The sequence below is a fragment of the Tinamus guttatus genome, unplaced genomic scaffold, assembly GCF_059628265.1.
Source record: "Tinamus guttatus ecotype Peru unplaced genomic scaffold, ASM5962826v1 Tinamus_guttatus_pri_ptg000202l, whole genome shotgun sequence".
NCBI classification, from domain to species: domain Eukaryota; kingdom Metazoa; phylum Chordata; class Aves; order Tinamiformes; family Tinamidae; genus Tinamus; species Tinamus guttatus.
Window position 1 is genome coordinate 777,830 of NW_028288736.1, and position 13,279 is coordinate 791,108.

Genomic DNA, 13,279 nt, shown 5'->3' on the forward strand with positions numbered 1-13,279 from the left:
GGGGCAGGGGGAAATTTGTAGTGTTCTGTCTCTTATTGAGTTACAAAGAGCTGGTGTGTGTAACTGCCAGAAAAAAAAACATATTAAAAGAAAGCGTTTTGATAGTGCTGAAATGCAGACTGTCTTTGATGCTTCCGCGGTTCTTTCCATGGAATTTTTAGCAACTTTGTGGGTTTTTTGTTTTGTTCTGTTCTGTGGCTTCGAAATCAGCATATGGAAGAGTTTGTTGTAGTCTTAACATTTCTGTTTTACCCACTCTATTACATTCAACATATGCATTTTCCAAGGGAGAGGTTGATCAACTACTTTGGTGCCACTGCATTGTAGCTGCATCATCCATAGACTGGTTCAAGCCAGTTCTGTTTTGTTCGAAAGTGAGGAGATAAAGTTTGGACAACACGTTTTCTGTCACAAATCATTTTGTCTACCTATTGTCTCTGCTTTGTCTTTGCTGGCTGGCTAAGTGCTTGGAGGCCATGCTGCTGTCCCACCACTGTGATGGGAAGAGAGTAATATTGCTGGAAATTTACCCTTTTCTGATGCTGGCCTTGACACTTAAAAGCATCAGTGCAGCCTGTGACGCTTCTGTTTTGGGCAGATATATTCCAAATGATTTAAGAAAAGAAGAGCGGGAGGCCTGTGCATCAGCAGTAGGTGTCCTGGCCTGGAAGTCTATAGCAGCACTGTCTGCCTTTGCTGTCCGCAGGAGGTTGCACCACTCAGAATGTATGCGACTAACACACCTAAAGTAGGAAAGTAGTCTCAGCTCACCCACCTCCCTTCCTGTGGTTGAACCTGGGAGTTTTAAAAAAAAAAAAAAAAAAAAAAAAAAAAAAAAAAGCTATTTCTACATAGGTGATCCTGTGATAAAGAAAAACATGCATAGAAGGATTTTTTTTTTCCCCCCCATGGTGGAAGGGTCTTTCCTTGGTTCACAGTCCTGCTAAGTTGTTTTCAGTTCTGAATCCCTATTCCTATATTCCTACAGGGTCAAAATTGAAACATCTTGTAAGCAGACATCAGGTGACTTTGACCTATGTTATGCCTGTGAAAAATACTGGTTCAGTAACTTGCCTAAACTTGGCTAAATCTTGCCAGGATTAGGTGTGTCTTGTACAGCCCAGAAATGCTGTGAGATAGGGTGTTAGGTGCTACCTCTTAACTGCAAGTGTCTTGAAAGTGTGCAGAGCAGAGTATGCATTCCTAGCAAAAGCCTAGCTGATAGAAGCTCAGAGTGCTACCAGTCCAAAGGCCTTAAACACCTTTATAACAGAGTCTTTTAGCCTCTTTAGTTAAGGTGCACAGACTTACTCCAGTCAGGTTTTGGGTGACAAGCAGTTAAATTCTTTGAGAGTAGATTGGGGCACATGGACTGTAGGATACAATATAGACTTTGGCAACTATGCTTCCCTGACTGTGAATAGGGAGAGTTTGATGTGTCCAAAAGGTGACTGAAAAGCTTTCATTCGAAGCAGGAAGCTGGCACGCAGATAGGGGCCACAGAGGCTGCCCGTGGATTCCAGCTGCTCTCCGTCCTGTGGGAGGTTTGACTAAGGATCCATCTTTATGAGGCAGACCAGCCAGTTTGCTCCTCGTAGATGATTGTTGGCTGCGCTGAAAGAGCGTCTGAAGAAAACCCATATGCTTGTATGTACCTTTCCTCACTATGAGCAAGTCCAAGAATGGAGCTGCTTTCTGTCAGTGTTACTTGTCTCAGCCAACCTGCTAGGAGGGCAGATGAGCACCTGGGCTGGCACAGCAGAAGGGAGAAGGGATATCTGCCAGTAACACTGAAATTGCCTCTTTTGGTAAGGGCTGGCTGCTAGATTGAAGTAGTTTTCCTACAAAACCAGAAGAGGCATCTATTGAGAAACAGGATCACCTGAACAGTGTGATTCCTGCTCCCATAGATCTGGCCAGAGATGTTTTCCTGAACTTCGGACTGCGTGAAGAAGCTTTATAGAGGCCTAGGATTTCAGATATGGTTCTGCCTTTATTGTTCTCTGTTTGCTCATCTGTGTTTCTGCAAGTTAGATTGCTACTGTAAAAGTTGGGTGATATTATGTTAGCAGGCTTGTTCTTTGCTAGCTGGAGGTATTCAGCCTTTAATTTATAAAGTGCTGTTTAGCATCTTTGTTTTTTTGTGATTAGACAGCTGCAAGTGTTGCAGATGGAGGACTGGTTCCTTAAGTCAGCCACCAAAATGAAGCTTGTTTGCAGTGTTTCTGTTGGCGTAAGTGGTGTTACTCTCTGTAAGTGTGTGCTTCGGGCTAATTGTTTTCTAGTTTCTAGGTGGAGAATAAAGTGTTGACTCTGATTTTTTAAATTCATAAGAGCTCTGGGACCCTCTTGTTTAACCCTGATTCTTTTCCTGCAGTATTGCAAAACTTAAAGAGTCTTGTTGGAGTTCCCTCAGCATAAAGTAAAGCAGGTGCTGATGTTGTTTGGCTTGATAGAGCTCAGCTACTGTCATTCAGTTTCCTCTTAGTTAAATGTAACCTCAGCTAACTGCCCAGAGAATGGAGCTGTGATGATTTATGCTTTTCAAGGTTTTGGCGCTCACATTTTGCCAAACTTTTTTTCAACAAAGCATCATACAAGCTAAAGTCTTTACATTTTTCGCTTAAGATTGTAATTTTAAACCAGAAACTCGCATTTAAAATTCTTACCAAAGCAGAAATGTGGAAAGAATGGAGTGATTTTAATGTGTCAGTTAAAGAATGAGATTAGCTTTTAATAGGAGCCTTGTCTTTCCATGAAGAAGAAAGACGACACAGAGTAAAAGTCCTTCTAGTTGAAATAATGAAATACTAGGGAAAAAATGCAGCTACATTCTAGTACATCTCAGTGTCTGATTGGAACGAGACCTAAAGTATCTGTGGTGGCTTTAAGCCATTCTGTGGTATGATCTGTGGAGAGTCTCATGGGATATTTTTATTTTTATTTTTATTTTTATTTTTATTTTATTTTATTTTATTTTATTTTATTTTATTTTATTTTATTTTATTTTATTTTATTTTATTTTATTTTATTTTATTTTATTTTATTTTATTTTATTTTTCCTAAGACAATAAAAGAATTTCCAGCTTTCCTCTAAAGCAAGCTTGTTTTGGTTTGCATGTTAGATCATTGTGCTGTGTACATGGTTTATATTTGTGCCTGCATTAAAAATAAATTCTCATATAACAGAATTTAAACATCTTAACATGAAACTTCGGTGGAAAATTTTGTGTTTAGAAAACAACTTTTTGATTTTATTTTTCTGTTTTTTTTTTTTTTTAATTTATTCCTTCTATATATTTTGGACTTCTGAAATTGTGATGGTTCAGTTGGCAAGTGGTGACTTGCTTGAGTACTATATTTCTGTGTGCTTTTAAATCTTGCAAGCTTGGTCTCGTACAAGACTGTAAAAGCTAAATTAATCATTGACGTAATAAGAATTGGTTCAATCATTCTTACTAATAAAATTGACAAAAAAATATTGGGAAATATAGACTATAGACAAATAGTGAAATTCCTTTTCCTCTTTTTCCTCCACCTTTAAGAACTGTTTTACAGACTTCAGGTATTAACTATATTAAAGAGGGTGTTTGCCTCCCATATTTCATTTCAAGTTTGTTGTCATAGTTTCTTTTACACAGGTATATCTGAACATGTTGAAGGAAGGTTTGTGCCTTTTTTTTCTTTTTTTTTTTTTTTTTTTTCCTTTTAGCCCCTGATGCTAAATCATAGACCCTATGACAACTCATTCATAGCAACTTTTTTTAAATCCATCCGTTCCTTAGTCTCTTCAGATCTGACCTTGCTGTGCAAATATTGTGACACATGATAGGGTTAAAGGTTCATGTTGCCAATTTTAGTGTATTTTTAAAACTCCAGTGCAGTTTTTTTTTTTTTTTTTTTTTCCAAAAATGGGTTTCTAGTAGTGGATAATTTGTGATGTTTAATGCAGTTGCATCACAGTAAATCTTACAATTTAGTGTTCACAAACTTTATTGGAAACAATACAGTTATTGTAGAGAAAGCAGATGAAGTTGTGTTGCACTTTTCTGCTGGGTTCCAAAACCTGACTGTTCATGAAGAAAATTTATACTGTTATTGGCATGATTTGAATGAAAAGTACCAGCTCTTTAGGTTTTTTTTTTTTTTTCTCTAATATATATACTTAATCATGCTTAAACTGCATGCTGATCTGAAGACAGTTGGTCTTAATTCAAATTTGTTGTAGTAGTTTAATAGGAATATGTTTTTACAAGACTTCTCGCGCAGAAATTCTTTGCTGTGTGGGGTTGCCCTTTCTGTTGACATAATCGGCTTTGCCTTAGTGAAGTCTTTGGAGAGTGTTTCCTAAGCGTTTGACAAAATGTTCATTGATCGAGGATGGGTACCCGATATTAAATTGCTGAGAACTTTCAGGAGATGGTGCTTCATTTATCTGTTATAATGTTATTTGATAGCTGTTAGTAGCTTGGTTTCCAAAGGTGTGCAGCATAGGTCTGTCTGACTTTTGTGTACATGTTTCATGAGGTTGTATGTGCTATACCCGAGTCATCTTTAGTTTTTGTTGCTTGTTGTGTGTTCACCACTATAATCATTGGTAGAAACAGGTGGCTAGAATGCAACTATTTTTCATTATGTCTCTCTCCTCCCTCCTTGATCTAGGAAATATTGCTTAGATCATTTGTAGATACTCCTTATATTTACACTGTGCAAGATACAAAAAGATAAAAGTATTTTATGAAAATAATTTTATTTACTGTATATATTCTTGTATACATTAAGTAATGTGAATGAACCTTTAAGGTCAAATCATGTTTGGGCCATTACTAAGCTGATGGGGGAAAGAAAAAGACTGATATTGTAGATGATGTATGAAGGTCTGAGAGATCTGTATTCCTTTTGTGGATCATGTTTTATTGAGCAACACTTTTTCCCTCTCAGAATATTGTTTAGGGGCTGCTGCTTGGAGGATGTCTGGTATCTGTCAATAGACTGTTCTGGCCATGTTTCACCCTTGCTACTTACGGACTTCAGTTAGTGGTTTAAGATTGGTGTCACATAATCTTATAGCTTGAGAAATGTGCTTTGCTGTAGTGTTAAATTAGAGAGGTGCTTTGAAGGGATCAGTTCTAACAAGAAACTAGTAGGCAGATATTTTGGGAGAAACTGAAAGGCATGAGTTCCTTTTCGTTTGCTTTTCTGTGGAGTTTTTCTCTACAAAATGCTACAAAACTTCCGGAGTTCATCAGCAAGTTAATCTTTGATGCACTTCTCTGGCCACTGCTTCTTCTTTAATAAGCAATAAAGTATCACAAAGGATTGTTTTATTTATGTTGTAGTCCCACGTAAGAGGTCTTGTCTGAGATCAGGACCGAATTGGTCTGTGCATTGTGCGGACACGCTTGCTAAACTGGCTAGCTACATAACTGAGACAGCAGGCATGGAAGCAGCACTCGAGATCCCCATCTAATCCTTACTACATGTTGTTATTGCAACCGCTAGTATATATGCAAGGAACTTCAGTAAGCTAGTGACTGAAACGCTAAGCTGGGTGGGCCTGGGTTGTGGCCCTTGCTCTTTTCACAGCCTGGGTGTTTTGTGCAGGCGGTAGCGATGCATTTGGTGTGAAACAGCTCTTGCAACAAGGAACTTGTGTCTTCCTGCTCCAAAATGAGTACTCAGAATGACCAGCACAGGCAGTTAGACACCCACTGCTGTTGTCTGCACCTGCTGCTGTTGTCTCTCCCTTCCCTGGAGATTTTCCATCCTAATTAACAAGCAGTTTGTAGAGCAGCTCCATGTTGGGTTGTCTGAAGCCAGACTGATCATCGGGGAAGTGAACTTGTCGTTTCATGAGGTAGAGTTTTTGGCAGTGCTACCAACCATCTACACCGTTGCACTGTACCATCATGTCTCTGTTGTGCTGGCACGACTGTCTGGGGAGCTATGCTGTGGCGACAGCTTTCCTGCTTTTGGGACAGCTCTGCTACTCTGTCTTTAGATTAAATGCATTAAGTGAGATATCACCCAATGCTTGATTTGAATGGGAACTGTAAGTATATTTTCTGCAGAACTCAATACTGTACTATACAGACAGTATATGTCTGCAAATCACATTACAGAATCATATAACTTGCTCATTCTTACTATAGTATTTTTTAAGCATTGTGTTCTTTGTAGATTAATTATCTATTTTCTGAATGCAAGTTATTCAACTCAAAACTTCTTGGGTAGACTACAAGTTTTGTGAGTTGAAATAAACATGAAGAGCCTTCCTTTTAGTTGTTAGGAGTGCTCTCAAATGTAATAACACATAATTAGGATTGCAGAGAGAGTATATCCTGAATTACTTGCATGACATCTGGAGTTAGACTTGTGAAGGATTGATTATTATTATATACGTGGATATCAAATTGGAGCCAGTTAAAATAATAGCTCAACTTCATCTCCAGGCACATGTCACAGTTTACTTCTCTTATAATTCTGAAAAAATATTTTTAACTAATACTGTAAAACTAAAATCTCTGCAGCTTTTCTGCCTCTTGACAAGTGTTAGTATTCAAAGCTTCCATGGACATGATGCTGCAGACAGTGAGGATACACCAGAAGTTTGCTGGCATTATAGGACTACAACAGGCAGTTTTTAAATCTCTAAATCGTCTAATTTGTTGTGTGGGTTACCTCTGCCAACTGTGGGGGGAGAGCGGGTGTTATTGCTGATTATTACAAAATCAGGAATCAGTGTCTAAAGTCAGGCCTGCCTCACTTTTCTGTATTAATTTCTAAAACCTAAAATATAAAAATACTGCCTCACTACTGTATGAGTTCATTCAGTATGTTAACTTTGGATTGTTAAATTAGTATCAGTTAGGAGAAATTAGGAGTTTTATTCTGCTTAGCACAGGTCACAGAGCCTTATATGCAATGCAGATAAAATTATTTTTCTTGTATGGTTATAAATATGAAATTAAATATTTCTCTCTCCATTTTTAAATGATTTCCCTTTAGCTACTCATACTCAGAGAATTGGGTTCAGATAGTCCTCATGATAGTCTGTTTTTCTGTCATCATGCCCTATTCATACTGCCCAAAGAAAACTTTTGTTGCAACTATAGATTCTGTACATGAGACATCCAGGTACTTCCAGTAAAAAGAAGTATGCACACACACTCCCATTTTTTTTATCATAAAAATAAGCACTGTATTACTTAGTGTTAATCAAATATAACAGAAGTAGTATTATAAGCACTGGTATTTGAAGCAAATATGATAAAAAGGTGGTATGTAAATAAGCAGACCACTTAAAAGGGAGCTCTGTGTAAGTCACAGTCAAGTTTTGTATCCATCAGGGTCATTTTACCGTAGGGATGTACAAGGCAAATTCAAACAAAGAGCCTGCTGCTTCTGCTCAAAGGTTAAACGGAGTCAAACAGCAGGGAGAGGGGAAGCCAACAGATGAAGTATCTGGACTTAAGTATTCAAAGTATCTTCAGGTTGATGAATAATCAACCTGTGGAAGAGATAAGACCTCATCTGAGAATATCTGCTGGTCATTAGTCATTGGAATTTCTGCAGCATCATGTTGTGGCAGAAATGCTGGCATTCTCTTGGCCTTTTTGCCATGTGTCAAATGGCATACACTGTACTTGAGATATTATTAACACAATAGCTTAAGATTCAGGGTCATGCTAGAGATTCTGTTGTCTTTATTTTGATTAATGCTATAACATAATTCTTGCTCTCCCCATTGAGTAAGCAGTTAGATTTTTCTGGTGTGACAATACCTGGACAAGTCCATCAAAGCAACATCTGAATGCGGCAGTCTAATTCAACATTGCAAATAGCTTGAATATAAAATCCTAATGAAACTTAACAAAGAAGGTATGTTTTTAAAGACTGCTTTTTTTTTTCCTGAGTAATGGTAAACCAGTTTTTTTTCTTTCTTCATTGCAGATCACCAGAAACTGGAAAGGGAAGCTAGAATCTGTCGCCTCCTGAAGCATCCCAATATTGGTAGGAACATTTAATTGCTTTTACACTAAATATTGGTCTAGACAGTTGATGGAAAAATACAAAATAGCATGCAGAAGTAGCAAGCTGAAAGAAGTAAAATGGCAAGAGTATTTCTTTCGAATGTGATGCTGCTTTCAAATTTGTCTGTGAAAACAGATCACAAAAAGCCAAGTGTAGTGGTCTCATCTCTTCTGAGTTATTGCTCTGCCATCAGTGTCTGTGCCAGGTGTTTGGGTTTTTTTGAGCAGTGTGTAGGTGGAGTTATTTCCAGTATTGCCCATGACTTTTTGAGACTTGAAGAAGGATGTGAGCTAATAGCGTATATTGCAAAATGAGACAGACTGCTGAAGATATAGTTAGTGCTGTTTTTACTCAGATGCTTATTTTGTCATGTCGTGTGTTTCAGATTCTGTTCATCTATAGAAAAGGGATGTAAGAAAATAAAAAATGTTGAAAGCTTTTCTCCTTTTATTTCCAGAACTCTAGACTTTCTACTGCAGCATTCATGGAACGTACTAAAAAAGATTTTTTGAGGGGTGGGGTAAGTAGGAGGGGAGGGTCCCTTTCCTTATGGTTAAAAGGATAGGAACAGGCAAGTTCCTTGATCTTGAAGGAGTTGGATTTGGGTTTTTTTAGACACTGGCTTGTCTGATGAGGTCTCTCTGTTAAAGAATAGATACTTGAGACAGCTGCAGTAGAACGGTGGGATTTTCTTGCCTATCTTGTCTCTCTATCCCAATACAGATCCTTAAAAGTTGTTGTCAAGAATAGTAGTAATCCTGCTGGGTGTTTTAAATTAGCATATGTATCTGGTGCTCTGAAAGAACTTGACAGTTTGTTTGCTCTTCTTCCTTGTTAGTCTTTCTCCTTTTTATTTTCAGTGCATAGAAGATGGTGGTCTTGATATTTTTAGACTAATATGATTGTTTTGTGCTTGTCAAAGGATCAGTTCTTCCTTTTAATAGTAACTGTAATTTGAAAACAATTAAGCAAAAAAAAAATCTGCAATTTGAATGGAATTTGGAATCCCTGAAAAAGCTTTCTTACACATTCTGCAAATTGGAAATGAGGAAGTGTAGCATTATCAGAATTATTTAGATCTTTCCCTTTCATGTTTTATCCCAGTCAAATTTGGGAAGTGATGGGCAACAAAGTAATGTGCAATTTATTTCAGGGAAGAGGTGTGAAGTTTTTGAAAACAAATACAGTGTTTGTGGTAATCCACACTGTAGTTTACCTGTGGCTTCTGTAATTATAATTAGAGCATATTCATGAGTTTGCTGAGGCCCAGGAAGGTGAAGAAAGAACAATGATAAACAGGAACTGAGTGGTAGTGCTGAGGTGGCATGTCAGTGTTGGTGACAGTGTTATGTAAGTCAGCACAGAGTTTGTTACCTGTGCCAAGGTAGATATTCCGTTGAAAGGATTAAAAGCAGTATCTTTTACTGCTGTTGATTCCTGTTCTGAAAAGACACCATATTCCAGATCTGTATGAAAGAAGCTGTTTAGGTTTTCATGCTATGGAATTCCATGCTAGAGGCTTGGCAATGTGCATTTTATTCTGTACTTTTTAAAATTTCCACTATCAGCTATTCTGCCTACCATGGCAGTGTATATGCCTGAAAAACACTTTAATTAGCTTGGTTATTGAAGTTCCTTATTTGTATAAATGTAGTAGTGAAGACCACTTTGTATCTGACTTATGTCATGGAGGAAAATCATAAATGTGTTTGCAAAGAAAGAAATCGGTTTGGTAAATTAAAAACAGAAAAGGTAGCTCTTTAGAAAAGTAGTCATTTTGGGCCTCTCAGATCACTATCACGAAAGGTACCGGGTTGAACACTTCAGTGTTTGCATGTCGAGCAGCCAGATGCCTGCCATTCCTTTCCCGCTTCCACTCGGTCTCCCGCGCAGCATTCCCGTGCTCAGCTGGCCCCGGCGCGGGGAGGCCGCCGCGCTCCGGCCCTTTGCCTTCCACCCTCCTCATGGCCCCTGCAGGCACGCGCTGAGCCCCTGCAGGCGGATGAACCAGCTGATAGGAGATACATGCTAGTCATGCACCAAACCGGACCGTTCATTTTAGGATTACTGTCATATGCCATTAAAATATATATAATAATAATTTTAAAAATAAGCTCAAAAGGGTAATAATCCATCATTTTAGAATGCACTGGTAGTGAAAAGTCAGTGTATACAGTAAGGCAAATTGGATTTAACAATGTAGATTAAGATGTGTTTTATATGTTTCCAAGTGGTAAACAAGTTTCCTCATCATGTATATGAAAAAGAGAATGCCTGTTTAAAATGTTAGCAAGTCCATAAATCCAAAACACCTACTTTTTTTTTTTAGATACATTTTCTCCCAAGTTCCTTAAAACTCCTGGATTTCTGGTAGCCTGGAAAATAACTGATTTTTTTGAACTCTTATGTGTACAATAAATGCATATAATTTATGAAATCAATCTGAAATGCAGTTTTGTAAATGCAGTCCCTAAAGGAAAACATAAATGTACGTTAATTTATTGAACGTTCCTCATAAGACAATCTGTGTTTATCATTTTGACTCAATGTAGATTTTTAGTCACTTGTGTATTTTAAGCAATACATATTCAGTGTAGATGGCAGTTTTCTCAGAATTCAGTAATCCTTACACTCTTTATTTGGCCTTATTCCTCTTTCTAGTTATTTTGATTAAATTTCAATTCCCAAAGTGACTTGGTGTAAAGGTCAGTTTTTGAATTTACTTTAATAATGCTCCTTTCTAGAATGTGTTAAGATCTCTTCAATTAATTATCTTTCAAGTGTAATAACATATTGAAACTGTTAAGAGATGTATAAGGGTGAAAGAAAACCTTTTTAGTTACCTTTTTGAGCATTTCCCTCTAGTCATACTAAAATGGCACAGCTCTGATGAATCACGTTTTTAGATTTCAGCCCAAGAGTTGAACACACTGTAACTTTATGAGCAAGATTTTTGTTTTTAGAGAAACTAATGGAGTTGGTTAAACTGTTCTGCAGGAAGCATTTTTCTCTTTGTCCTTCCAGAAAATATATTTACATAAGATTCTGAATAACTTCTGCAAAATGACTGCTTTTGTATTTCCAGGGTAGGTGTCTAATTAGTAGATAACAAGAGCAGAATTCAATATTAAATTATTTCATGAGAGGAAAGAATTGACATCTTAAGACAATATTTGGAAAAGACTTTCAATTTAGTTTGTATTCATATGCAGTATACTTCAAATGTTCCTCTGATATTGGCAAAGGAGGTGTGAAATTGGCCATGACTGTTTTCATTTTTTCATGTAGCTTTGGAACGAGATCTGGAGAAGGGAGAAGGAGTTAGAAAAAGACCGAATCTGAGTGCTTTCTTCCAAAAGATATAAAAGTCTTGAATTTGGATATTAAGGAGATACACATGAAACATTTTCATTTCAATTCCCAATTTGAATTTCCCTAAAAACCTCTACAAAATATTCAGCACAAAAGAACAGAGGGAAAACTAATATGTGTTTTCTGTTAATATGTGTTTGCCTTTATTGAAGCATTTGTGACATCTTTGGAGTTCATCTTTATAAGAATCATTGTATCTACAAAATTTTCACAGATAATGTATTTAAGTATGTAATGAGAGAGCTTTAGTCTTCATCTAAATTATATATTGAGCTTTTCTACTGAAAAAATAATTTTCAAACTAGGTACAGGATAGCAAGTTCTGAATTCATGTGTGGAAATTTAAATTGCTGATGATTGTTCTCACTATACAATTGTAGGGAAGGGCAGCTGACTAAATCAAAAGTTAGCTATTTAGCCTTCAGGTTCTGAACATATGACTGATAAATTTTAGTCAGTGATAATTCATTTTAATGTACAGATATACTTCTTTATACCAATACATATATTTATGTACAGTGAAGCATATAGAAGAGTCTTTTTTTTTTTTTTTTTTTTTTTTTTTTTTGCATGAGAAATGCTTTTGAGGTAGGCACAGGCTTGCACTTGATATCCTTGTAGTGAAGTCACAGATATGACTAGTAGCTATCAGTTGCCTTCTCCAAGACTTTTTTTGCTGTATTATTGCTATACTTGTATTACTGCTGTACTGATGCTAATGTTTTTGTTAAAGAAAATCTGCATATTTATCAGGCAGTCTAAGCAAATGGATAACCACAATAAAGATGTGAAAGGTAATTCTCATCTGAGGGAATTATCAGTGGTGGAGTGCTGAGAGCAAGAAAGTTGAATGTTTTTTATCGACATTCTTAACAAAAATTCAAGTGACTATCCAATGTTTGATAAAGTGGGATCATTTGGATGAACAACAAATAGATATGTGATCACATACCTAAGAACAAAGAATATATGTCTGTCTTAAAAATGAGGACCTGCATCTTGGAAAGTAATGACTCTGAAAAGAATGTGATAACAATAATTAACTACTTGAACACAAGTTTAATTTGGTGGCTGTAGTGTACAGAACAATCTTAGTTCTCTGATGTAGACAAATAACTATCAGGAAGAAGGAAATAGGGCCTTTTGTTTGATTTTTTTTGTTTGTTTTTTTTGTTCTCTGTCAACAGAAAACACTTCTAAAATTCTATACTGAGCTTTGGCAAACGTGTCAAAAAGTTTGGTCTGTTCAAAGGAGATGATTTCATTTGCCTGCAAGGATAACATGAAATGTTCTTTAGGAAGAATAAGCAAAAAGGAGCATGACTGCAGTGCTAGAGTTAAACACAGTCACTTTTCTGGCAAGAGAAGTAATCAACCATGAGAATTACTTAGGGGTATGGTGATGTCTCATAATTCAAAGTCTGGATGTATTTTTAAAGCCCTATACTAAGACTTGTCTATTATTGAAGATGCATATGCTTCTGTTATTCAAAATTGAGTACAGACCATTATTTTTGCAAAGCTGAGTATTTGTGAATAATAATTCAAAGCTAATTACACTGTTTCTTCAGTGCCTAAGATGTTGGATGGTCCTTATTAATTGTGTTTTATATCCAACACAGAAGTGTCATGTGCCTGTTGGAAGATGTTTTTCACTTGAGGTACAAGTATAGTACCAAGATATCTTTGAAAGCAGAATATTTCTAGAGACTGCCCAGAGATTGCTTTGCACATAATTCAGTTAGTTGTGCGAATTTCTTTCATTCATTTTTTACTTTGTGATTTCTGCTTCTCCATCCAGCTATGTAGATGTGAGGACTAATGAATGGTGTGGGGGAAGAATCTAAAAGGAGAGAAGATCAGGAGGAGTACT

At 36.7% G+C, this 13,279-nt stretch overlaps 1 protein-coding gene across 19 annotated transcripts in view; it reads left to right on the plus strand.

Moving 5' to 3' along the window:
• Positions 1-13,279, plus strand: part of CAMK2D (calcium/calmodulin dependent protein kinase II delta) — a 137,832-nt gene that overhangs the window by 43,363 nt on the left and 81,190 nt on the right. For all 19 annotated transcript variants that reach the window (XM_088523995.1, XM_088523997.1, XM_088524001.1 and 16 more), the window contains exon 3: positions 7,954-8,013. In XM_088523995.1, the coding sequence (XP_088380121.1) occupies positions 7,954-8,013 (60 nt within the window). The remainder of the gene's footprint in view (positions 1-7,953; positions 8,014-13,279) is intronic.